This window comes from Lithobates pipiens, unplaced genomic scaffold (assembly GCF_037356315.1).
Source record: "Lithobates pipiens isolate NorthernLeopardFrog02 unplaced genomic scaffold, aLitPip1_a1.2 Scaffold_35, whole genome shotgun sequence".
NCBI lineage: Eukaryota > Metazoa > Chordata > Amphibia > Anura > Ranidae > Lithobates > Lithobates pipiens.
Genome location: NW_027507811.1, coordinates 7,143,396 through 7,171,023, shown reverse-complemented (window position 1 = coordinate 7,171,023; position 27,628 = coordinate 7,143,396). Strand labels below are relative to the sequence as shown.

The 27,628-nt window shown below is 48.6% G+C and overlaps 1 protein-coding gene across 1 annotated transcript in view; it reads left to right on the top strand.

The window, feature by feature from the left end:
- Positions 1 to 27,628, top strand: part of LOC143955464 (uncharacterized) — a 209,211-nt gene that overhangs the window by 122,186 nt on the left and 59,397 nt on the right. The window contains exons 5-7 of the mRNA XM_077465507.1: positions 10,621 to 10,892; positions 10,977 to 11,195; positions 11,352 to 11,487. Of these exons, the coding sequence (XP_077321633.1) occupies positions 10,621 to 10,892; positions 10,977 to 11,195; positions 11,352 to 11,487 (627 nt within the window). The remainder of the gene's footprint in view (positions 1 to 10,620; positions 10,893 to 10,976; positions 11,196 to 11,351; positions 11,488 to 27,628) is intronic.

Genomic DNA, 27,628 nt, shown 5'->3' with positions numbered 1-27,628 from the left:
TCACGATTCTTTCTAACAAGTGCAGAGAGTTCTCACAACCGGAAAAAAAAATAAAAATCCAGGCGGCCTTCCAAGTATTATCACAACGCGCAAATAAGTAGAAACAAAGTATCTTTTTCATTCTTTTATCAAAGGAAAGAACTCCGGCGTGTCAATGAGGGAAGTTTAATCATTTAACCACTTGCCGACCAGCGCACGACGATGTACGTCGACAGAATGGCACGGGCAGGCAAATGGGCGTACATGTACGTCCCTTTAAATTTGCCGCCCTGCCATCGGGAGCACGCCACCGGCTGGTCGGGACCTCCGTGAGTCCGGTCGCGGGACCCGCGGACTTGATCGCCGCGGTCATCCCCGCGATCGTCTCACGGAGCGGCCGAATGAAGAAATGCCGTTGTAAACAACATTTCTCCATTCTGCCTAGCAACTAGAGACGCTGATCTCTGCTCCATGTGATTGGAGCAGAGATCAGTGTTCACTAAATGAAAGCCCAACCCCCCCACAGTTAGTAACACACCCCTAGGAACACTTAACCCCTACACTGCCACCCACTGGTTAACCGCCACCCACTGGTTAACCCCTAACCTCTCTCGTTCCACCAGATCCCAAAGGTGCTCTATTGGATGAGATGTGGTGAGTGTGGAGGCCATTGGATGAGATGTGGTGAGTGTGGAGGCCATTGGAGTACAGGGACCTCATTGTCCAGTGGTGAGATGATTGGAGCTTTGTGACATGGTGCATTATCCTGCTGGAAGGAGCCATCAGAAGATGGGGACACTGTAGTCATAAAGTAGGCATGTCCAAAGCCCGGCCCGCGGGCCAATCGCGGCCTGGTTTTGAACGGCCCGCCTGGTTATTTGGACATACATATCTTTTGTGGCCCCCGACGATCTCCCAGCGCCGGGGCCACAAAAGATATATATGCTTCGGAAGGTACAGGGAGGACAGGACCGAGCGCCGTACACAGGAGAATTTCCTGTTTACGGGCGGCCTCTGTAATAGGAAGTCCGTCTCCTGCACTGCCATTGGACGACTGTTCTGTCCATCAAAGAAGGCGGGACTTTCTATTGAAGAAGCCACCGTGTAAACAGGCGATTCTCCTTTGGCACTCGTCAGTGCATTCCTGGCAATGGTGCTGCGTTCCTGGCAATGGTGCTGCGTTCCTGGCAATGGTGCTGCGTTCCTGGCAATGGTGAGTCATTCCTGGCAATGGTGCTGCACTTCTGGCAATGGTGAGGCATTTGGGGAGGCATTCCTGGCAATGGTGCTGCGTCCCAGGCAATGGTGCTGCGTCCCTGGCAATGGTGCTGCGTCCCTGGCAATGGTGCTGCGTCCCAGGCAATGGTGCTGCGTCCCTGGCAATGGTGCTGCATCCCTGGCAATGGTGCTGCGTCCCTGGCAATGGTGCTGCATCCCTGGCAATGGTGCCGCATTCCTGGCTATGGTGCTGCATTCCTGGCTATGGTGGGGCATTCCTGGCTATGGTGGGGGCATTCATGGCTATGGTGGGGGCATTCCTGGCTATGGTGGGGCATTCCTTGCTATGGTGGGGGCATTCCTGGCTATGCTGGTGGCATTCCTGGCAATGGTGGGTGCATTCCTGGCTGTGGTGTGTGTGTTCCTGGCAATGGTGGGTGCATTCTTGGCTGTGGTGGGTATGTTCCTGGCAATGCTGGGTCTGCAGATGTGCACTGATTAGGCTGCATTGGTGGGCACTGACCATTATTTTGCTTCACAGTTCTTTATTTAAACATTTTTTTTCCCTGAAACTTCCCTCTTAAAGTGAAGGTGTGTGTTATACGCCAATTAATACAGTATGTACAAATACGCCCAAGCTCATTTCGTCCCACACACAGCTACAAAGGCAAGAGAATTCTTGTTGGGTAGTGTATTAGCGCTCGAACGAACACACTTAGACCGAATTTTAACGGTTCAAAGAATGTCAGGCAAAATGGTCGGCCCTCGCGCATGTTCACTTCATCAAATCCGGCCCTCTTTGAAAAAAGTTTGGACACCCCTGTCATAAAGGGACGGACATGGTCAGCAACAATACTCAGGTAGGCCATGGCATATAATTCATGTTCAATTGGTAGTAAGGGGCCCAAAGTGTGCCCATCCCCCACACCATTACACCACCACCACCAGCCTGAAACGGTGATACAAGGCAGGAGGGATCCATACGCCAAATTCTGACCCCACATCTGAATGTCGCAGCTGAAATCCAGACTCATCAGATCAGGCAACGTTTTTCCAATCGTCTATTATCCAATTTTGGTGAGCCTGTGCCAATTGTAGCCTCAGTTTCCTGTTCTTAGCTGACAGGAGTGGCATCCGCTGCAAGGTTAGATCAGTTGTGTGAATATAAGGCCAACAAAAAAAGTCTGTCTGGTATCTTGGGTCAGGCAGAGCCTATCTAAGGCCCTGGCTCTCCGGTTTTGGCACGCATTTGTGAGTTGGTAGAGTAGGGACAGGTACCCTGCCTGGTAGGGACAGCACTATTGACAGGGAAAGGTTCAGGGCGTGGAGGGCTTGCAACTTCTCTGGACATCTGCCGGGTTGGGCACAAGATTGCCAGGCCCTATTCTTCCGCTCTCTACAGAGGCTGCGTCATTTTGGCTGCACTCTGCTCTCTATACCAGACTTTCTCCACCTTTTCAACACAGAGGAACCCTTGAAATAGTTCTCCGGTCTCAGGGAACCCCCTGCTAAAAATTAGATATCTACAACTCATGATACATTATGTGATGGTCATTGGGAAGAATTACGTCCTTACAGAGAGCTAAAAAAGGTCAATGGTGTGAGTGGGAACTTATCTGAGAGGCAGAAATTGCTCAATGCTGAAGGAACCCCTACAACCTCTGGAGGAACCCTGGTTGAGAATCACTGGCCTAGATGCATAGAGAGGCCCAAAATCAAAGGAGCACCTTTTGGGCTTTCTAGGATCTTAAATGAGGCATCTAATATCCTGACTACCTTTCACAATTTTAAATTTTGAAATCTGAATTTTAAAAGCAGCGGCAAGCCTGCTGACCTCACACGTTTGCTAATCGGACACAAGACCGCTGTTGGAACTGTGAGTGTTCCCTGGTTGGGTCCCCCCCCCCCCCCCCCCAGGTTATTTGCGAACTGTTTCTGTATTATTTCAATACAAGTTCTTTCATTGCACTGAGACTGAGTATGCTATTCCTAGGGTTGCCACCTGTCCAGGATTCACCCGGACAGTTCGGGTTTGGAATCATGTGTTCGGGTTTCAGACTGCCTGAAACCCGGACACATTATTTAAACTGGACTATGGCCTCCCAGCAGGGTTGCTGCATACAGTTGTCTAAGCTGAGAGTGTCTGTTACACTCTTTAACACTGCCCAAAGCCAACACTAACAATCCCCCCCAAACACACACACAGGAGAGGAAAGAGGGCGCAATCTGCACCTATCCCCCCCCCCCACCCCTACCCCTCTGTGTCTGCCCACACTCCAATCCCTGGTGCTGAGCCCCAGAATAGGAAAATTAAGGCGGGCTGGAAATTTGAAGTCCAGCAGCCTCAGATACATCTGGATGAGAGGTGGTGAGTGAGCTCACCATCCATCCCTGTCCATCCTCTGTTCCCATTTCCATCCCTGTCTGTGACCGAAGTCTCCCCCCTTCTCTCTCCTGCCTCTAAGTACACTAAGGCAAATCAGGGTTCTCAGAGCACCCCTTACATCAGATTTCCCCTTTACACCAGAGGCCACAGTGTTTCCCCTTTACATGAGAGTCTTCTCCGTACATCAGAGTTCTCAGGGTCTCCCCTTAAATCAGGGTTCCTAGAGCATCCCTTATGTTAGAGTTCTCCCTTACATCAGAGTCCCCCCTTACAGTGAAAGGGAACTCTGTGAGTTCAGATGTAAAAGGGAAACTCTGTGGACTCTCATGTAAAGGGGGATTCTTGTTCTTAAAGCGGGATTCCGCAGTTTTTTTTTTTTTTTCTTACCTGTGTCACAGGTGGGCGATGCTACCGTCGGTTAGCATCCACGCTCGGCGTTTTTTTGACCCCCGGCGCGACGATTCTTTTGCTCGGGATGAGTTTTAAAAAAGTACTCAGGCGTTTTCCATTTTAAGTGTGGGCGTCTGAAGCCCACAGGCATTTACTTCCTCTATACTGATGACGCTCGGCTCCCAGCATGCTCCGCTCCATCTCGCGCATGCTCACTGATAGCAGTTTGTTTTGCTTTGTTTTGTTTCCTCGTGTGCAATGGTGGTAATGGCAGATACAGCTGCCTGCCCACTTTAAAAATGGCAAATTCGGACACGTCCTCGTCACGTGACCGGCGTCCTCCCGAAATCTCACGAGATTTCACAATTTCATTGTCCCCCATGGATTCTTGGGAAATAGCTTAGAAATTTCCCAGGGACCATTGCGAGGAGGATAACCACGCCTACTCCCACGGGAGGACAACCCGGAAGTCAGCAGAAACATCTGAAATATAAGGTAAGTAATGAATATTTTTTTTTTCAGGGTTCATTTAGGTAAGTATGCTATCTTGTGATTTTAATAATATGAAGTTAAATTTTTAGGTACAAAACCGCTTTAACTTCATATGATTAGAAATGTTATTAAATAGCAAAATATATATATATAGTTTATACTATAAAAAAAATTGCTGTGCGCCGCTAAAGTGTTCAGGTTTGACTTGAAGAAAAGGTGACAACCCTAACTATTCCACTGCACCGTGCTGCACCCCATCTACAAGATAATCAATGTTTTTCACTTCACCTGTCAGTGGTCATAATGTTATGGCTGATCAGTGTACAGTACAAATATAAAACACCACAAGGCCGTGTTCAGACTACGAGACATTTTTTATTTTTTTGTCGGGGCTGCAGTTCCCTCTGAGCTCCACAAGATGGTGATCTCACTTCTACCCCAGACAGGAAGTCTCTATGGAAGACAGGAAGTGATGTCAGGTGCAGACAGGAAGTGATGTCAGGTATAAATAGATATTTCCGAGTGAGCGGTTAGTCGAGTGGAAGCTGAGAGGAGACATTGTCGGAATTGGCAGCAGAGGAGGTAATAAGATATTACTTTCTATTTACATGTAGCACTCTGTACCTAAACAGGGCTGCCCGTAAATTTAGTCTGCTAGGTGGTAAATAACCTGGCTAATTATATGACTTTTGCCCTAAACCTGAATTTGGTGCACCTTTCTCTCTTCAGTCACTAGGTGGCATTAGAATGACAAGGGCATAGTGAGATCAGGTTGGGAGTGGATAGGTTGTCCCAGCCAATTGGTTGGAGTCTCTTTGGCCCCACGGACTTCTGGAGAGCCTATCTATCCGGGAGGAGTCAGGTGATTAGGGTTCTGTGCCACCCGGACGGCTGTCTGTCCGGGAGGCAGGCATGTACTGGCCATTGGGACTACCGGGAGTTTCCCGGTGGGCCGATGGCTCAGTGGGCCACTCTGATGTAAGGGGGCTGCTGATGGGACACTCTGATGTAAGGGGGTTGGTAATGGGACACTCTGATGTAAGGGGTACTGATGGGACACTGTTGTAAGGGGGCTGGCAATGGGACACTCTGATGTAAGGGGGCTGGCAATGGGACACTCTGTTGTAAGGGGGCTGCTCATGGGACACTCTGTTGTAAGGGGGCTGCTCATGGGACACTTTGATGTAAGGGGGCTGCTCATGGGACACTTTGATGTAAGGGGGCTGCTCATGGGACACTCTGTTGTAAGGGGGCTGCTCATGGGACACTTTGATGTAAGGGGGCTGCTCATGGGACACTTTGATGTAAGGGGGCTGCTCATGGGACACTCTGATGTAAGGGGGCTGCTCATGGGACACTTTGATGTAAGGGGGCTGCTCATGGGACACTTTGACGTAAGGGGGCTGCTCATGGGACACTTTGACGTAAGGGGGCTGCTCATGGGACACTCTGATGTAAGGGGGTGCTGATGGGACACTTTGATGTAAGGGGGCTGCTCATGGGACGCTCTGATGTAAGGGGGCTGCTCATGGGACACTCTGATGTAAGGGGGTGCTGATGGGACACTCTGATGTAAGGGAGTTGGTAATGGGACACTCTGATGTAAGGGGTGCTGATGGGACACTCTGATGTAAGGGGGAGGGTAATGGGACACTCTGATGTAAGGGGTGCTGATGGGACACTCTGATGTAGGGGGGCTGGTAATGGGACACTCTGATGTAGGGGGGCTGGTAATGGGACACTCTGATGTAGGGGGGCTGGTAATGGGACACTCTGATGTAAGGGGGCTGGTAATGGGACACTCTGATGTAAGGGGGCTGGCAATGGGACACTCTGATGTAAGGGGGCTGGCAATGGGACACTCTGATGTAAGGGGGCTGGCAATGGGACACTCTGATGTAAGGGGGCTGGTGATGGGACACTCTGATGTAAGGGGGCTGGTAATGGGACACTCTGATGTAAGGGGGTGCTGATGGGACACTCTGATGTAAGGGGGCTGGTGATGGGACACTCTGATGTAAGGGGGCTGGTGATGGGACACTCTGATGTAAGGGGGCTGGTGATGGGACACTCTGATGTAAGGGGGCTGGTGATGGGACACTCTGATGTAAGGGGGCTGGTGATGGGACACTCTGATGTAAGGGGGCTGGTGATGGGACACTCTGATGTAAGGGGGCTGGTGATGGGACACTCTGATGTAAGGGGGCTGGTGATGGGACACTCTGATGTAAGGGGGCTGGTGATGGGACACTCTGTTGTAAGGGGGCTGGTGATGGGACACTCTGTTGTAAGGGGGCTGCTGGTGGGACACTCTGTTGTAAGGGGGCTGCTGGTGGGACACTCTGTTGTAAGGGGGCTGCTGGTGGGACACTCTGTTGTAAGGGGGCTGCTGGTGGGACACTCTGTTGTAAGGGGGCTGCTGGTGGGACACTCTGTTGTAAGGGGGCTGCTGGTGGGACACTCTGTTGTAAGGGGGCTGCTGGTGGGACACTCTGTTGTAAGGGGGCTGCTGGTGGGACACTCTGTTGTAAGGGGGCTGCTGGTGGGACACTCTGTTGTAAGGGGGCTGCTGGTGGGACACTCTGTTGTAAGGGGGCTGCTGGTGGGACACTCTGTTGTAAGGGGGCTGCTGGTGGGACACTCTGTTGTAAGGGGGCTGCTGGTGGGACACTCTGTTGTAAGGGGGCTGCTGGTGGGACACTCTGTTGTAAGGGGGCTGCTGGTGGGACACTCTGTTGTAAGGGGGCTGCTGGTGGGACACTCTGTTGTAAGGGGGCTGCTGGTGGGACACTCTGTTGTAAGGGGGCTGCTGGTGGGACACTCTGTTGTAAGGGGGCTGCTGGTGGGACACTCTGTTGTAAGGGGGCTGCTGGTGGGACACTCTGTTGTAAGGGGGCTGCTGGTGGGACACTCTGTTGTAAGGGGGCTGCTGGTGGGACACTCTGTTGTAAGGGGGCTGCTGGTGGGACACTCTGTTGTAAGGGGGCTGCTGGTGGGACACTCTGATGTAAGGGGGCTGCTGGTGGGACACTCTGATGTAAGGGGGCTGCTGGTGGGACACTCTGTTGTATGGGGGTTGCTGGTGGGACACTCTGATGTATGGGGGCTGCTGGTGGGACACTCTGTTGTAAGGGGGCTGCTGATGGGACACTCTGTTGTAAGGGGGCTGCTGATGGGACACTCTGATGTAAGGGGGCTGCTGATGGGACACTCTGATGTAAGGGGGCTGCTGATGGGACACTCAAAATGTAAGTGGGCTGGTCTGGATGAAATCCAGGGCCAAATTTCTGTCCCAGTCCAGCCCTGCCGGGGGGACGTGTGTTGTATTGCTCCCGGTTGCTAAGCCAGAAGCCTGAGACCTATCCGGGAGCACACCGACTGCTAGGCATGAAGTAGTGCAGGTTGGGGCTCCATTTCGGGAGCCTAACCAAGCTGCAGAGGTTCAGCCGGACAAGGAAAACAAATGTTTGGCTAGAGGTGAAGGAGAAGCAGTTTCCATAAGGGACGACCACTCCTGTTGCCAGAGGCAAGTGAGGATCAAGGTCAGAGGTAAAGGGCAAGCAGTTGCCACCAAGGGACAACCATTCCTGTTATCGGAGGCCAGTGCATGAAGTCTGAAGAAGTACCAGAGCAGCCTTTTTCAAGAAGAAGTGGGAAAGCTTCAGCAGAGTCAAGTCAGGGACCCAGCAGGTAGCATGGGTGAAGCTTGAGAAGTATACTGCGGGTTAGCTGTAGAGGAGCTCAGGGGATCCAGTGGCGGCTGGGATCTTGGAAGTCTAGCGAGAGAGACTGGGAGCTCAGTGTGAAGATCTACAGTGGGATAGTGTAAGACGTCAGAGAAGATCTACAACAGGATACTGTGAGTTACATGTGCAGATCTCTATTGACTGTTGAAAGTTCAGTTGCTATAGGAGACAGCAGTTCTACAAAATACAGTGCACTGCATTCATGTTAAGGGCCCTCTACCTTTTATTGCTGAATCCCTATTACTATTTTTGGTCTGAGGAGTCTGCCAAATTGCTTTTGCATTTGCCTAAGGGTGTCCTGACGCTAAACCCTCTCTCCCCCAGTTCTTGTTAAGGGACCATAAAATAGCACAGATATGAGAACACAGATTGACCTGCACCCCGAGCAGGGATGCCAGTTCTCCCTAGTTGTGGGGGGGGGGGGGGTCACCTTTAGGCCCTTAGATGCTGGAGGGGACGTTTACATACACAGATTGGGGTTGGGAGCTCTGGAGGATAGGAGAGGCTCTAGAGAAGTCCTGGAGGTGTGCATCGGAGGAGGTGATGAGGGAGATATCTCTATCTCCCTCATCACCTCCTCTGATGCACATCTCCAGGATTTCTCTAGAATCAGGAGGTTATGGGAGGAGCGGAGAGGATGGTTTGGGTGATATATTGAGATAAAGCTGTTGATGTATCTCGTGGCAGAGCTATGGATGGAATTGTGTTGTTGCCAATGTTATATATTTGTTTTTGGATTAGCAGAGAGGGGTGGAGGATGCTGAATGGAAGCCAGTAGAAGGATTGGCAAAGAAGGGTGGAGGACACCGAATGGAAGCCAGTGGAGGGATTGGTAGAGAGGGGTGGAGGACACTGAATGGAGGCCAGTGGAGGGATTGGCAGAGAGGGGTGGAGGACACTGAATGGAGGCCAGTGGAGGGATTGGTAGAGAGGGGTGGAGGACACTGAATGGAGACCAGTGGAGGGATTGGCAGGGAGGGGTGGAGGACACTGAATGGAATCCAGTGGAGGGATTGGTAGAGAGGGGTGGAGGACACTGAATGGAAGCCAGTGGAGGGATTGGTAGAGAGGGGTGGAGGACACTGAATGGAAGTTAGTGGAGGGATTGGCAGAGAGGTGTGGAGGACACTGAATGGAAGTTAGTGGAGGGATTGGTAGAGAGAGGTGGAGGACACTGAATGGAGGCCAGTGGAGGGATTGGTAGAGAGGGGTGGAGGACACTGAATGGAGGCCAGTGGAGGGATTGGTAGAGAGGGGTGAAGGACACAGAATGGAGGACAGTGGAGGGATTGGCAGAGAGGGGTGGAGGGCACTGAATGGTTGGTAAGGTGGATGAGTCTGGTCGCAGCACTCATGATAGACTGAAGGGGGGATATCCTGTGCAGATGTCACGATGAAAAGGAGTTGGAGAAATCAAGACTAGAGATGGTTGGAACACTCCCCTGTTCGGTTCGCAGCAGAACTCCAGAGAAAAAGTTCTGATGCCCGAACAGGGAACCCTATCAAAGTCTAAGGGGAAAAATCAAAAGTGCCCATTTTGAAGGGTCATATGCAAGTTGTTGGGCATAAACAGGGTATGGGGGTCTGAGTATTACCCTGGGGGACATGTATCAATGCAAAAAAATAAAAATAAGTTTAAATATAGTTTTTATAGGATTGTAATGATGCTTAAAGTGCAACAATAAAAAAATAAAAATTCCTTTAAATATAGTGCCTGGGGGGGGTCCCCTTAGTCTTCCTTTAAAGGAGAGTCAACGCTGGGGACCAGAAAAGCTCCCGATGCATACGTGCGACTGGGAGCTTTTCGATCATGTGACAGCCAATCACAGCGCTCACATGACCCGAAATGTCCACCTCCTGGCATTTAGAAGCTCTTAAAGGGCCAGGGGGCAACGGCGGGAAGGGGTTAAAGTGCATAGATGCTTATGTAAAAAAAATCGACACTCTGGATAAAAATTGACATTGCACATGTGCCTATCCCTGAAGGTCGATATAAATGTATAGGAATGTAGGATGGAGGAGTGTCTGCCAATCAATCTATTAGAAACCGATAGACCTAAAAGGAGTCATATTCAGCATTAGTTCCTCTGTGTGTATTTCCACTGGGGACCGTTCTCCCATCATGGAAGGGATGTGTCTGGATGGTGACTGTATCATTGTGTGTGTCAGGTTCCTATAAGGTGTCAGGATGTCACTGTCTATTTCTCCATGGAGGAGTGGGAGTATTTAGAAGGACACAAGGATCTCTACAAGGACGTCATGATGGACAATCAGCCGCCCCTCACATCACCGGGTAAGAGGAGACTTTATTGTAAAGGAGAGAGCAGTACGGAGGCTCCACCTAGATCCCCCATCATCTGATAAACACATAGAAACAATGTATTCAGTCAGTGTGTGTGTTTCCTACAGATGGATCCAGTAATGGGAACCCACCAGAGAGATGTCCCCGTCCTCTGTACTCCTTGGTTTCCACGCCGCTCAATATTAAAGAAGAGATAAAAGAGGAGGATCATGAGGATGGGCTAATGGAGGAGTTGGAGTTTTCAAAAGGACACAAAGATCTGTACCAGGACACCATGGTGGAGTCATCCAAGTACAGGAACCCACCAGAGAAATGCCCCCGTCCTCTGTATTCCCGGGATTCCACACAGGAAGGTCACACCATCCCCCACCATCATCAGGTAGGTGATTGACAGTTATTGGTAGTTATGATTTACACACAAGCATGTTTGTTACAATGAATGTTTTTTTTTTTATTGATCCAGAGTGGAAACTTTGAGGATTATAATATTGTTGTTAAAGAAGAGTGTAAAGAGGAGGATGAGGAGTATGGAGTTATGGAGCTTTCTGAAGGACACAAGGATTTGTACAAGGACATTATGATGGAGCCTCCTAATACCAGGAACCCACCAGAGAGATGTCCCCGTCCTCTGTATTCCCGGGATTCCACACAGGAAGGTCACCCCATCCCCCACCATCATCAGGTAGGTGGAGTTGAGGGTCGGGAACATAAAGTGATTGAACACTCTGACATGTGGAGATGATGTGTGGACTCTACAAGATGATATTTTCTATGTGATCTCACATCATAAATACTTCTATGTTACAGATCTTATTTTGCTGCCATTCTGTTGGTTTAGGGTGAAGATCTGATGAAGATGAAAGTTGAGGGTGAAGTAGAAGAGACGTATGTGAGGGATGATCAGCAATATACGGAGGAGGCTGGAATGACGAGGACATTCAAAGAGGAGGACACTCCTACAGAGATCAGCACAGGTGACCCATCATATATTCTTCTCTTATCTCTGCTCTGTTACTGCTCACTGATTGGTCCAGATTAGAGCAGGAGCTGAGTGATATCAGCCAATAATAGGTTGATGACGGTCCCCTCCCTGTACTGATACCCTATTTGTGGTTCAGCTGGCAGTATTAGGTTGTGGGTCACTCCTAGTTACAGTAGCACAGATATGATAACACAGATTGCGCCTTTCTTAGGTTGGTCCCTCTTCTTCCAACAGACTTATAGCTAAATGTTACCATGAAACTCTATTAAACATCTCATTTGGATAAGGAGTGAGACTAATACACTTATCTTTCCATTTGAAAATATTGCTTCAAGCTGCCTCTAGTGCTGCATATCACCAGAAGCCTAGGCCTATGGTCACTTGTTCTATGGTAAAGGGTCTTCAAGTCAGGACTTTGACCCTCTTGTCTATCAGAGGTCACATGACCCAGTGCCTAGGCTTGTGGTTGTGTAAAGAGCATGGACCTCCCAGCCCCCATTGGTTCCTGCTCTTCTGACAAGGCTGTGTAAATGTAGAAGTGATCTGGGAGGAGGACCAAAGGACTGAAGTGGGGGGAAAAGTCCCGGCTGGTTGGGACCTCCACAGAGAACATCTCCTCACTCATATCTACCTGATTCAGATGGGATCTTGATGGAAGTGAACTAACCCTCTCATATCTATTGATGATGTTTTTATATTTTTCCAGGACACGCCATGGAGAAACCCTCAAAGGATCTTCTCACTTTATCTCCAGGTTGTAAAATGGAAGATGAGGACATCACAGGAGATCACACGGAGGAAGGTGGGAAATGTTTTTCACCGAAGTCCCCTCCTTCTGAACATCTGAGATTGCACACGGGTGAGAAGAAACATGTCTGCTCCGAGTGCGGGAAGAGTTTTCCACGACGATATGACTTTGTTTTACATCAAAGAACTCACACGGGGGAGAAGCCGTTTCCCTGTCCTGAGTGCGGAAAATGTTTTGCGATAAAATCAAACCTTGCAAAACACCAAAGAACTCACACAGGCGAGAAGGCATTTCCCTGCCCCGAGTGCGGGAAATGTTTTTCTCAGAAGGTCCATCTTAATACACATCAGAAGTTTCACACGGGTGAAAAGCCGTATCCCTGTCCTGAGTGTGGAAAATGTTTTACGGAAAAATCAGACCTTGTAAAACATCAAAGAATTCACACGGGTGAGAAGGCATATTCCTGCCCTGAGTGCGGGAAATGTTTTTCACAGAACAAATATCTTGTTAAACATCAAAGATCTCATACGGGGGAGAAGCCGTATTCTTGCCCTGAGTGCGAGAAATGTTTTAGTCTCAAGGCCCATCTTAACAGCCATCTGAGGTCTCACACGGGTGAGAAACCGCATTCTTGTTCTGAGTGTGGAAAAAGTTTTAGAGAAAAAAAAGGCCTTGTAAATCATCAAAGAACTCACACGGGTGAGAAGGCATATTTCTGCCCTGAGTGCGGGAAGTGTTTTGCACAGAAGCACCAACTTGATACACATCAGAGGACTCACACAGGTGAAAAGCCATATTGCTGCCCCGAGTGTGGAAAATGTTTTACACAAAAATCAGGCCTTCTAAATCACCAAACAACTCATACGGGTGAAAAGGCGTATTCCTGCCCTGAGTGCGGGAAATGTTTTGCACAGAAGCACCAACTTGATACACATCAGAGGACTCACACAGGTGAAAAGCCATATTGCTGCCCCGAGTGTGGAAAATGTTTTACACAAAAATCAGGCCTTCTAAATCACCAAACAACTCATACGGGTGAAAAGGCGTATTCCTGCCCTGAGTGCGGGAAATGTTTTTCACAGAATTCCCATCTTAAAATACATCGGAGAATTCACACGGGGGAGAAACCATATTCCTGTGCTGAGTGTGGAAAATGTTATCCACAGAAATCAGACCTTAATAAACATCAAAGATCTCACACGGGGGAGAAGCCGTATTCCTGTGCTGAGTGTGGAAAATGTTATCCACATAAAGCAGACCTTAATAAACATCAAAGGTCTCACACGGGGGCAAAGCCGTATTCCTGCCCTGAGTGCGGGAAAACGTTTTCGCTCAAGTACGAGCTTAACAAACACTGTAGGTCACACAGGTGAGTAGATGCATAGTGTAGCTTCTTAGTTTAGAAAAAGCCCTTCATGAAAGTCCAATCTTACTGGACATCAGATATGCTACACATGGGGAAAAGCCGTATTTCTGCCCTGAGTGCGGACATCTTTTATCCACAAAAATTAGAACTTGTCCAACCTCAATAATCTCACACATGGGAGAAGCCATATTCCTGCCCTGAGTGCGGGAAATGTTTTTCATAGAAGTCTTGTCATACTAAACATTAGGGCTGTTGAAATTAATCGTAGCATCGATGCATCGCGATTCGGCCATACACGATGCGGCATCGATGCTACGACTGGAGCCGAAAGCCGCCAAAGAGCCGTGGAAGTAAGCTGCACCGGCTCTTCCCGCCTCCTGCCTCCCGCTGACATCATCCCCCTGCTTCCCTGTGTCACGTTGTGTACGCACTGCGCTGGCTGCGAGTGCAAGACAGACACATGGCGCTGGAGTGGCTCGCCGAGCTAGTGCCCCTGACTTCCGACGAGTCCCGGTCCCCAGAGCCTTCCTCCTCGGCTCACAATGTCTTGCTATGGGGGAGACCCGAGCCTGCATCCTCCTACTGGGCAGCAGGACTGCGGGAGAGAGACCCAACCAAGCAAAGTCCCAGAAGAATACTGTCCTCCTCAGAGAGAGTCCTCCCATAGGCTGCTGTGGGCAGCAGGAGATAGACCGTCCGTGTCTGTCCAGCGTAATCATCATCATCATCAAGTACACTTCTAGTACAGTTAAGACACTCACTGTCCTGACATAACTAACTCAACTGTATATATAATATATCTGATGCACCACCATTCATTTGGACTTCACTGCAGTGAAAAAAATGCCAAATTATGACTGTAGTAATTTTAAAGTGACCATGCCATTTCTTTGTAGGTCTTATAGTGATTGATTTGATTCACATCACAACTTCATTGATTCCTTTCTTTGTTTGATTTATGGTTTTGCTCATCATCATCACGACCCCACACATGCAATGCATGGCATCATGGCTGCATGGCATGTCTGGGGCAGTGTGATGAGCAAAACCATAACTAAAATCATACAAAAAGGTATCAATGGAGTTGTGTGATGCGAATGTACATGTGTTTGTACTCTACTTACACCCCTACACGTTCTGTGCTGACACTCACCTGTCCCACAATCCAGCGACGTGGCCACCCGAACCCTCCATTCTCTTCCCCCGCCTTTCCACGGCGCTGGCAATACTACTGTGGGCATCCGGCTGTGACCGCTTGCAGTTTCACAACCCCGGCTGCGCATGTCTCACTGCGCTGTCCTGCATAGCCAGACGATCGTCTGGGACCTGTGATGTGTCCCAGAAGATTGCAGGGAGGAAGGGCCGCCTAGGCGGCCCAAGCAGAAGTGGGAGCTCATCAGTAATCGCGATGCATCGCCAAATCGAATCGTTGACCAGATAATCGTAATTGAATCGAATCGTGAGACCACCCAAGCAGAAGTGGGAGCTCATCAGTAATCGCGATGCATCGCCAAATCGAATCGTTGACCAGATAATCGCAATTGAATCGAATCATGAGACCAGTGAAGATGCGCACCTCTAATAAACTTCAGAGAACCCACGCAAACTTTGAGGTGTATTAGTGTCCTTAGTGTGGGAAATGTCTTCTATATGGATCATATTTTGCCATATATCAGAGAAATATAATACAAATATAATCCTAATCTTGTGTCTTAGTAGTTTTGTTTTACCAGCTTGTACTTGTGGGAACAGCCGCCTCTCTGGTCTGTAGTAGACTCCAATATAAGGTCATCAGTTCATAGACTCATCTATCATTCTACCCGTAATTCCTCCTCCGTGCCATCACCACCTCCAACCACAAAATATTTTGCTTTTTCTTTTTTCAGCTCTCTGATTCTAGCAGTAACTTAAGGAAACAAATCCATTACATATTAATATGCTTTTTCTGAACAAAATTGCTTTGTGTACAACTATTTATGTTTATAGGAAAATCAATGCAAGACATATAGAGTCACTATCAATATGCACACATGCAAATGCTATCTATCCTTTACTAGCTGAACAAATTTACCAATTCATGTCCATGCAATAGGGATACACTAAAAGATAATTTAACCTCCGTCATAGCTGGTCCACAATTTCCTTAATGAACAGGACTCTCAGCATTAAAGTATAACTAAACTTTTTTTTATTAATTTTGGATAGCGCGAAGGAGGGTTATAACCCCTGTTGGACTTTTTTCCATCATCTGTGTCCTATTACAGAGATTTCCCTTCACTTCCTGTCCCATAGCCAAAACAGGAAGTGAGAGGAAATCCCTGCAAATTAAAATGTAAGTTCACCTTTACAGAAAAATCTGTAAGGTGAACTTATACAGGACCCCCTCCTCACCTCCCGCGCCCCCCGTCCCACTGACCTACAGCATGGAAATCTCCCATTCTGAGCCCTGCTATTGCTGCCTCACTGGATCGGGGCTTAGAAATCCCCTCTGCATACTCTCTACTTTTTCCCCACTGACAGGACAGGCTACCCGGGATCTGATTGGTCGTCGCTGCCCATGTGATGGCGCTGACCAATTAGAATGCTCTGAAACATACCTCCTGAAGAGGTACGTTTTGGAAATTAAGCCGAGGGGATTTCTAAGCTCCGGTCCAGTGAGGTGGCAATAGCAGGGTTCAGAATGGGTGATCGCCGTGCTACAGGTCAGTGGGACGGGGGGTGGGGTTGTGAGGAGGGGATTCTGTATTCCTGTATAAGTTCACCTTACAGATTTTTCTTGAACTTACCCTTTAAGGGAATTCCTTGGGGACCTCCAGATCACCTTGACTAGTGTCCCCATTAGAAGATTTCCCCTCTATTACTTTTCTGGGGACAACCCAAAATGTTGAATTTTGATTTACTTTCACTATCAAAGATAATGGTAAGCAGGACAAATAAAGAGGGCGAAGCTCCCAAATGGGGGCACAGGCAGCAATAAGAACGCACAGGTGTTCCTAATCCCTCTTCACTCTATCCAAAACAGGGAAAAAAGGTTTTGCCTTTAATTGTACTTTAAGTGATCACAGGTAAAAAATAGTTCTTGATCTTGGCAGTCTCTCTTACTCTTATAATGGAGCTTTAGTGTTTGTCTCATGGTAGAGTCCTCCTTTTAGCTTTTTACTGCAGGCTTTGTGTCTAAAAATTCTGTAGCCCCATCCAGTAGTTTTCTGCAGGTCATCTCCATGCAATAGAGATAAACTAAAAGTCAACCACTGTTATAGCTGGTCCACAATTTCCTTAATAAACAGGACTCCCAGCATTCTATGAAAAATGTGTGCCTTTACAACTCCTTTAATGCTGGGAGTCCTGTTCATTAAGGAAATTGTGGACCAGCTATAACCGTGCATTAAACATTCTATGCATTAAAATAAAAAGCCGTCTGTGTGCAGCAGCCCCCCTAACACTTACCTAAGGTCCCTCTCTGTCCAGTGATGTCTACAAGTGTCTCAGATTCTCCCTCCTTATTGGATTAGACTTGGCAATAGCCACATTGGCTACCACTGCTGTCATTAAAAGTCAGCTGGCCAATCAGGTTCGGATTCCCCAAATTCTGTAGCCCCATCCAGTAGTTTTTTGCAGGTCATCTCCATGTAATAGAGATAAACTAAAAGTCAACCACTGTTATAGCTGGTCCACAATTTCCTTAATAAACAGGACTCCCAGTATTCTATGAAAAATGTGTGCTTTTACAACTCCTTTTAATGCTGGGAGTCCTGTTCATTAAGGAAATTGTGGACCAGCTATAACAGTGCATTAAACATTCTATGCATTAAAATAAAAAGCCGTCTGTGTGCAGAAGCCCCCCTAACACTTACCTAAGGTCCCTCTCTGTCCAGTGATGTCTACAAGTGTCTCAGATTCTCCCTCCTTATTGGCTTAGACTTGGCAGTAGCCACATTGGCTACCACTGCTGTCATTAAAAGTCAGCTGGCCAATCAGGTTTGGATTTCCCCATAGCAAGCTGCTTGCTGTGCGGCCACTGAACAGGGATGGGCCAGGTTTACAAAAGAGGGACCTGAAAAGAGGAAAATCCAGACTGCTCTGTGCAGATCCACTGCAACAGAGCAGGTAAGTATTGAAATTTTTATAGGGAAAAAAATCTAGACTTCACAATCACTTTAAGTGATCTTAGGATAACACATTCTTAACCACTTGGTTCCCACACTGACGTCTATTGACGTCATGGGGTTTCGGTGGTTATATCTAAATGATGCCTGAGGCCACAGACATCATTCAGATATTGCCGTTTTCAGCCGGCGATTCCCTGCACCATAAGAACGATCATAGCGGCTGTTCCGCCGCTTGATCGTTCTTGCGGGAGGGGATGCCCCCCCCTCCCGCCGCCCTCCGGTGCTTCTACCAAATCACCGTTTCCATCGGTGAGTCGGTCACAGGATCCGCCGGCTTCAGCAAGTAATCATAGAGGTTTCCGGCGGACTAGATTTTCCCCGGAGTCTCTATGATCGTTCGGAGGCCGGGCGCGACGTTATGACGTCACTCCCAGCCTCGGTATTCAAATTAACGGCGCCGATCTGGCTAGGAAGCCAGGATCGTTTTTTTTTTTTTTTGTTTTTTGTTTTTTTTATTCTTCCCAGCCTAGAGGTGAGATATGGGGTCTTATTGACCCCCCATATCTCACTGTAAATAGGTCCAATCGTGCCATATTCCTATTACAAGAGATGTTTACATTCCTTGTAATAGGAATAAAAGTCATCAATTTTTTTGTGTAAAAAGTGTAAAAAAATAAAATGAACAATAAAAAAAAAAAAAAAACATTTAAAGCGCCCCTGTCCCCGTGAGCTCGCACACGGAAGCGAACGCATACGTAAGTCCCGCCCACATATGAAAACAGTGTTCAAACCACACATGTGAGGTATCGCCGCGAACGTTAGAGCGAGAGCAATAATTCTATCCCTAGACCTCCTCTGTAACCCAAAATATGTAACCAGTATAAAAATTTAAAGAGTCGCCTATGGGGATTTTTAAATACCAAAGTTTGGCGCCATTCCATGAGCGCGTGCAATTTTGAAGCGTGACATGTTGGGTATCTATTTACTCGGCGTATCCTCCTCTTTCACATTATGCAAAAAAATTGGGCTAACTTTACTGTTTTTTGTTTTTTTTTCTTTTTAAGCATGAAACTGTTTTTTTTTTCTGAAAAAAAACACGTTCGAAAAATTGCTGCGCAAATACCATGCAAGATAAAAAGTTGCAACGAGCGCCATTGTATTCTCTAGGGTCTTTGCTAAAAAAAAATATATAATGTTTGGGGGGTTCTATGTAATTTTCTAGCAAAAAAATTAGGAATTTTACAGAAATGTCAAAATTGGCCTGGGTGCGAAGTGGTTAATCTTGGCAGTGTCTCTCTTACTCTTATAATGGAGCTTTAGTGTTGCCCCATGGTAGAGTCCTCCTTTCTGCTTTTTTCCGCAGGCCTTGTGTCTAAAAAGTTTGTAGCCCCATCCAGTAGTTTTCTGCAGGTCATCTCCATGCAATAGAGATAAACTAAAAGTCAACCACTGTTATAGCTGGTCCACAATTTCCTTAATAAACAGGACTCCCAGCATTCTATGAAAAATGTGTGCCTTTACAACTCCTTTAATGCTGGGAGTTCTGTTCATTAAGGAAATTGTGGACCAGCTATAACAGTGCATTAAACATTCTATGCATTAAAATAAAAAGCCCATCCAGTTGTATTCTGCCCGTAGTGAGCGGGGCCTGCTGGGTCCCTCCCACAGCTCAGTTCTCTGCACTGGCTATGTACACCATAGTGGTCTAAAGGGAAAGGGTGTTAGGTAACCACTGAGAGGGAGATCCTTCACAGTAATTTCATAAGTTAGTGATCTAGGATACTATAGCCAACTTCTGAAGCGATCAGTACTCATCCAATGAATATAAGTGCTCCAGGGAGATACATAAGGATTACATTTATGACAAAGTTGGGCTGTCGGCTCTTCCGTGTGTTGTAGATAAGTACGTTCAGTAACCCATTCTTCAATAGTGGGGTTATTACAACAGTATAAATTAGAAAATATGCCTAAAAGCATAAATAAATAAAAAGCAAACAAATATAAGAAAAGTCCAAAAATGTGCATTTGCTCATGGGCCACAATCAGGGCAGGACTTAGGGTGGTGGGGGGCCCTGGGCTTGAGTCACTTTGGGGCCCTACCCTCTATACATTACCATATTTATCAGCGTATAACACACGCCGGCATATAACACGCACCCCAAGTTTAGGAGGGATTTTTAAGGAAAAAAACTTTTAGGAGGGAAGTTTAAGGGGAAAAAAATTACATTTAAATGCCCATCAATGCAGCCTCATCAGTGTCCATCTGCAACCTTGTCCATCCATCTGCAACCTTGTCCATCCATCTGCAAGCTTGTCCAGTGTCATTTGCAGCCTTGTCATTGCAGTCTTGAAGTTTAAAAATGGGGCCGCCGAGATACAGAGTCCTGTGCATCTTGGCGGCTCTCGGCGGCTCTCGGGTCCTCTCGCAGTCCCTAGCGTAGCCAAGAGTACTCGGCTCGGCTCACAGTCACGCCCAGGCCCTGTGTTATGTTCATCATAGGACGGGACTGTGAGCGGAGTCGAGCCGAGTACACTTGGCTATGCATCTCTGCGGGGCCCCCTACTGGGCGGGGGCCCATGGGCTTGAGCCCAGTCAAGCCCAATTGTAGGTCCTGCCCTGGCCACAATGGAGTAAAAGGTCCACGAATTCTGGTGAAGACCGTAATCAAGCAAAAAAAAGTCTTCCAAAGGGCCATCTCTTCCAGTGAAAGGCGATCCTGGTGCCCGTGTGAAAAAATAAACGTTTACCAGAACGCCAAGACCTCCAATTTCCCATGTTAAATCTCCAACGCTGTCATGACAGGCATGATTATTATACAGGATTTATATGGCACCAACAGTTTGCGCAGCAATTTACATTGTAAAGGGGGGACTATATGGTTACAACACAGTTCAATACAGAAGGAATAGGATGGCCCTGCTCATGGAGCTTACAATCTAAAGGGAGGGGGGGCGGTGATGCAAAAGGTAATAGCTGCAGGGGATGATCTTATGGAGATGACTTGAGTACTGTTCTTAGATGAAGGTGGGGGTGGGATAGGCTTCCCTGAAGTGATTTTTCATGGATCTCCTAAAGGTGGACAGGGTAGGAGCTGACCGGACATACTGGGGCAGGGAGTTCCAGAGGATGGGAGAGGCTCTGGAGAAGTTTTGGAGGTGAGCATGGATGGAGGTAACAAGGGAGATAGAGAGTAGGAGGTCTTGGGAAGAGCAGCGAGGACAATTTGGGTGATATCTGCAGATGAGGTTGGTGATGTAGCTGGGGGCGATATTGTGAATGGCTTTGTATGTTGGGGTTAGCAGTGGTGGCCTGTGCATTGTGGGTGCACGGGCGCTGCACGTGATTAGAGCCAGAGGCTCTAATAGGCTTCAAAATAGGGAGGGCTCGGGGCACAGAGCACTGTGTCCCCGATCCCACCCTTTTGTGTGACATAGCAAATTCATTTTCACGATTTTCACATTAACGTTCCTCCCTGCCAATCAGGAGACAGGTCCGTGAGACCTGTCTCCTGGCCAAAGCATTAGATGATCCTATTGGATGCCTATCGCTTTGGCACAAGAGGAGACATGGCGAAGGAAGCCTGAGGAGATGAGCGGACACAGGAGTCGCCGCTTCCTGCCAATGCAGAAGAAGAGGGGGGTCACTCCAGGGGAGGAGCAGAGCCCCGCCACACAATTGGTAAGTGCTGCTGGACCTGCCCGGGGGTGGGGGGGGGGGGGGGGGCGGTTGGTTAAAGTAAGTGACAGCCGGGGAACGCGCCTGGCTGCATATTATTGGCACAGTGGCTGTATTTGGTGGGCACAGTGGCTTTATTTGGTTGGCACAGTGGCTGCACATGATGGGCACAGTGGCTGTATTTGCTGGGCACAGTGGCTGCATGTGATGGGCACAGGGGCTGTATTTGCTGGGCACAGTGGCTGCATGTGATGGGCACAGGGGCTGTATTTGATGGGCACAGTGTCTGATGCTCTGTGGATTGAGATCTCGAGAATTTAGAGGCCAAGTCAATACCTTAAACTTGTTCTGTACCTCAAATTATCCTTGAACGTTTTTTGCAGCGTGGCAGGGGACGTTATCCTGCTGAAAGAGGTCACTGTCATCAGGAAATACCATTTCCATGAAGAGGTATACTTGGTAAGCTTGGTCACCATCTATGCTTAGGTAGGTGGTACTTTGTCAAAGTGACATCCACCTGCATGGCAGGAGCCAAGGTCCCCCAGCAGAACATTGCCTCCTCCAGCTTGTCTTCTTCCCCTACTGCATCCTGTTTCCATCTCTTCCCCAGGTAAGCAACGTATATGCACCCGGTCATCCACATGATGTAATAGAGAATGAAATGAATCAGATCAGATCAGGCCACCTTCTACCGCGGCTCCGTGGTTCAGTTCTGATTCCCACGTGCCCATTGAAATCTGTGGACACGGGTCAGCATGGGCACCCTGACTAGTTTGTGGCTACACAGCCCCACCTCATACACAACAAACTGCAAAGACATTATTTTTTCTGCTTTCAGCACATCAACTTCAGGGATAACATGTTCTCTTGCTGCCTAATATATCCCACTGACTTTCAGATGCCCTTGTAATGATATCATCAATGTTGTTCACTTTACCTGTGAGTGGTCCTAATGTTATGGCTAATCGGTGTGCAGTACATACATAAAACAGCACAAGATGTGTTAACACTATGAGATGTTTTTTCGGGACTGCACTTCCTCTGAGATCCACAAGATGGTGATCTCACTTCTACCTGGACAGGAAGTCTCTATGGAAGACAGGAAATGATGTCAGGTACATACAGGAAGTGATGTCAGGTATAAATAGGAATTACAGAGTAAGACGTGAGTCGGGAAGAAGTAGCAGAGAAACATTGCGGGAAGAGGTAATAAGATATAATTTCTATTTACACAGATCAGGGATTGGGAGTTCTAGAGGATGAGAGAAGCTCCGGAGAGGTCTCTAGAAGAGAATGGAGCAGGTGATGAGGGAGATAGAGGAGATGGTTTTTTATGTTGTTATTAATATTATTATATATATTTTTTTTTTGGGTGAGTGGAAGCCGGTGGAGGGATTGGCAGAGAGGGGTGGAGGACACTGAATGGAGGCCAGTGGAGGGATTGGCAGAGAGGGGTGGAGGACACTGAATGGAGGCCAGTGGAGGGATTGGCAGAGAGGGGTGGAGGGCACTGAATGGAGGCCAGTGGAGGGATTGGCAGAGAGGGGTGGAGGGCACTGAATGGTGGCCAGTGGAGGGATTGGCAGAGAGGGGTGGAGGACACTGAATGGAAGCCAGTGGAGGGATTGGCAGAGAGGGGTGGAGGGCACTGAATGGAGGCCAGTGGAGGGATTGGCAGAGAGGGGTGGAGGACACTGAATGGAGGCCAGTGGAGGGATTGGCAGAGAGGGGTGGAGGACACTGAATGGAAGCCAGTGGAGGGATTGGCAGAGAGGGGTGGAGGGCACTGAATGGAGGCCAGTGGAGGGATTGGTAGAGAGGGGTGGAGGACACTGAATGGAGGTCAGTAGAGGGATTGGCAGAGAGGGGTGGAGGACACTGAATGGAGGCCAGTGGAGGGATTGGCAGAGAGGGGTGGAGGACACTGAATGGAGGCCAGTGGAGGGATTGGCAGAGAGGGGTGGAGGACACTGAATGGAAATCAGTGGAGGGATTGGCAGAGAGGGGTGGAGGACACTGAATGGAGACCAGTGGAGGGATTGGCAGAGAGGGGTGGAGGACACTGAATGGATGTCAGTGGAGGGATTGGTAGAGAGGGGTGGAAAACACTGAATGGAGGCCAGTGGAGGGATTGGCAGAGAGGGGTGGAGGACACTGAATAGAGACCAGTGGAGGGATTGGCAGAGAGGGGTGGAGGACACTGAATGGAAGCCAGTGAAGGGATTGGCAGAGAGGGGTGGAGGACACTGAATGGAAGCCAGTGGAGGGATTGGTAGAGAGGGGTGGAGGACACCGAATGGAAGCCATTGGAGGGATTGGCAGAGGGGGGTGGAGGACACTGAATGAAAGCCAGTGGAGGGATTGGCAGAGAGGGGTGGAGGACACTGAATGGAGACCAGTGGAGGGATTGGAAGAGAGGGGTGGAGGACACTGAATGGAAGCCAGTGGAGGGATCGGCAGAGAGGGGTGGAGGACACCAAATGGAGACCAGTGGAGGGATTGGTAGAGAGGGGTGGAGGACACTGAATGGAGGCCAGTGGAGGGATTGGTAGAGAGGGGTGGAGGACACTGAATGGAGGTCAGTGGAGGGATTGGCAGAGAGGGGTGGAAGACACTGAATGGAAGCCAGTGGAGGGATCGGCAGAGAGAGAGGTGGAGGACACCAAATGGAGACCAGTGGAGGGATTGGTAGAGAGGGGTGGAGGACACTGAATGGAGGCCAGTGGAGGGATTTGCAGAGAGGGGTGGAGGACACTGAATGGAGACCAGTGGAGGGATTGGAAGAGAGGTTATCAGAGACGCACTGGCCATAGTGCAATTCAAGTTCCGAGGCGCACGCAAATGCACAGGCGCGGTTTTGTGGTGCGTATGTGCAGGGGCTGACACTGGTGCCAAATGGCCTAAATAATTGCAGCAGCTGCACTAGTAGGTTGCTGTCTGACCAGCCGTGTTCCTGTTTCTGTATTTGACTCCTGTGATTGACCCAGCTTGTCCCGACCATGCTTGAACTCTACCTGCCCTGTCATTTATGTCTGTATCTGAACATCTGTTGCTGACCTAGCTTTTCTGACCCTGCATCCAGTTATCCATTAGTCCTGCTCTGCATACGGCCTGGCAGGGATGAGCTTTATGTTCGAGTCAAACTCAAATTCGAAAGCCGCGGAACACCCTTTAAAAGTCTATGAGAGAAATCAAAAGTGCTAATTTTAAAGGCTTATATGCATGGAATTATCATCAAAAGGGTTTGGGGACCCGGGTCCTGCCCCAGGGGACATGTATCAATGCAGAAAAAAGTTTTAAAAACTGCAGTTTTTTTTTCGGGAGCAGTGATTTTAATAATGCTTAAAGTGAAACAATAAAAGTGTAATATTCCTTTAAATTTCATACCTGGGGGGTGTCTGTAGTATGCCTGTAAAGGGGCGCATGTTTCCTGTGTTTAGAACAGTCTGACAACAAATTGACATTTCTAAAGAAAAAAAAAGTCATTTAAAACTACTTGCGGCTACATTGAATTGTCGGTCCGACAATACACATAAAATTTTCTTGATAAAAATGGCATGGGATTTCCCCACAGGGGAACCCCGAACCAAAATTTAAAAAAAAATGTGTGGGGGTCCCCCTAAATTCCATACCAGGACCTTCAGGTCTGGTATGGATATTAAGGGGAACCCCATGCCAAAAGTTACGCAACCTGGCAGGCCGCAAGTATAGAGGGGGGGTGAGAGAGCGCTCCCCCCTCCTGAACCGTGCCAGGCCACATGCCCGGTGGTTGTGGCGGTCTGTGGGTGGGGGGCTTATCGGAATCTGGAAGCTCCCTTTAACAAGGGGACCCCCAGATCCTGCCAACCCCCCGTGTGAAATGGTAACGGGGTAAAAAATTTACCCCTACTATTTCACAAAAAAAAGTGACAAAAAGGTTAAAACAGACAAGAGACGGTTTTTGACAAGTCCTTTATTCATTTCTTCTTCTTTCATCTTCTTTCTTCTGGTCTTCCTTCGGTGTTCTTGTTCCTCCACCTTCTTCTCCTCCTCCACCTTCTTCTTCTTCTCCTCCTCCACCTTCTTCTTCTTCTCCTCCTCCACCTTCTTCTTCTCCTCCTCCACCTTCTTCTTCTTCTCCTCCTCCACCTTCTTCTTCTTCTTCTTCTCCTCCTCCACCTTCTTCTTCTTCTTCTTCTCCTCCTCCACCTTCTTCTTCTTCTCCACCCCCTTCTTCTTCTTCTCCTCCACCACCTTCTTCTTCTTCTCCTCCTCCACCTTCTTCTTCTTCTCCTCCTCCACCTTCTTCTTCTTCTTCTTCTTCTTCTTCTTCTTCTCCTCCTCCACCTTCTTCTTCTTCTCCACCCCCTTCTTCTTCTTCTCCTCCACCACCTTCTTCTTCTTCTCCTCCACCACCTTCTTCTTCTTCTCCTCCACCACCTTCTTCTTCTTCTTGTTCTTCTCCACCACCTTCTTCTTCTTGTTCTTCTCCACCACCTTCTTCTTCTTGTTCTTCTTCACCACCTTCTTCTTCATTTTCTTCTTCCTCCGCTCTTCTCGTCCCGCATCTTGCTCCGGCTACTTCTCCGCGCTGTCTGCATGATCCACCTCTGTGGGAGTCTTCAGCCGCATGACGCGTTGATTCTTCTGACACTTCTTTAAATAAGGGAGAGCGCGGCCACCAGGTTATCCCCACCCTCCTCTGACACATGGGGACTGCCTCCATTCAGTGTCCATTCGGTGTCCTCCACCTCTCTCTTCCAATCCCTCCACTGGCTTCCATTTCAGAGAGAGGTGGAGGACACTAATGATAGACTGAAGGGGGGGGGGGGGTAGTCTGTAGAGGTCGAGGAATGGAAGGGAGTTGCAGTAGTCACGATGAGCTATAAGCTGGGAGTGAATTCTTTGCTTTCAGGTGTCATTGGTTAAGAAGGGGCGTATTTTGGAGGAGGAGAAGATGGGTGTAGGAATGAGAGTTTAACCGCTTGCCGACCGCTGCAAATAGACGTTGAGAGAATGGCACAGGCAGGCAAATGGCGCGTACCTGTACGTCCCTTTGAATTTTCCCGCGGGTCCCAGGAACCTGATGTTTACCGGCGGGCCGCGATTGCGGTGAGGAGAGGCAGAACGGGGAGATGCTTTTGTAAACAAGGCATTTCCCTGTTCTCCCTAGCAACATGACAGAGATCCACTGCTCCCTGCCATCGGGAGCAATGATCGCTGTCATGTTGTAGTAAGCCCACCCCCCCCCCCCCCCACAGTTAGAGCACCTCCCTAGGACACACTTAGCCCCTTGATTGCCCCCTAGTGTTTAACACCTTCCCTACCAGTGACATTTACACAGTAATTTTTATATATTTATATATATATATAGCACTGATCGCCATATAAATGACAATGGTCCCAAAATAGTGTCAAAAGTGTCCGATGTGTCCGCCATAATGTCGCAGTCCCGATTAAAAATCGCATATCGCCGCCATTACTAGTGAAAAAAAAAAATAATAATTAAAATGCCATAAATCTATCCCCTATTTTGTAGATGCTGTAACTTTTGTGCAACCCAATCAATATACGTTTATTGTGATTTGTTGTTGTGTGTTTTTTTTTTTTTTTTTTTACCAAAAATATGTAGAAGAATACATAAAGAATTTTTTTTTATATATATTTTTTGGGGTTATTTAACCACTTGAGACCCGCGCTATAGCCGAATGACGGCTACAGCGCGGACCTCCTTTGCCGGGACAACGTCTATTGACGTCGTCCCGTGCACGAGCGGCCTGCGCGCCCCCTGAGGGGCGCGCGTGGCGCGCTCTGTGATCGGCGAGTCTATGAGACTCGCCTGATCACTGATCCGAACAAGGGGTCGATCCCGACCCCTTATCACGTGATCAGCTGTCAGCCAATGACAGCTGATCATGTGATATAATGGAGCCGGTAATCGGCTATTATTCCTCCTCGCGCTGACAGCGCAAGGAGAAAAAAAAAAGGCCGATCACCGGCGGCCGTGATCGGGACATCAGTCCCGATCACGGCCAGCCCTGCCAGTGCCCACCTGCCCCTGCCAGTGCCACCTTAATAAAACATAAGTGCCACCCAGCAGTGCCCACAGTGCCACCCAGCAGTGCCACCCACAGTGCCCACAATCTGCCTCAACAAAGGTGCTGCACCCCAGTGCCACATATCCGTGCCCATCAGTGTCATCTACCAGTGCCCAGCAGTGCCACCCAGCAGTGCCACCTATGAGTGCCCATCAGT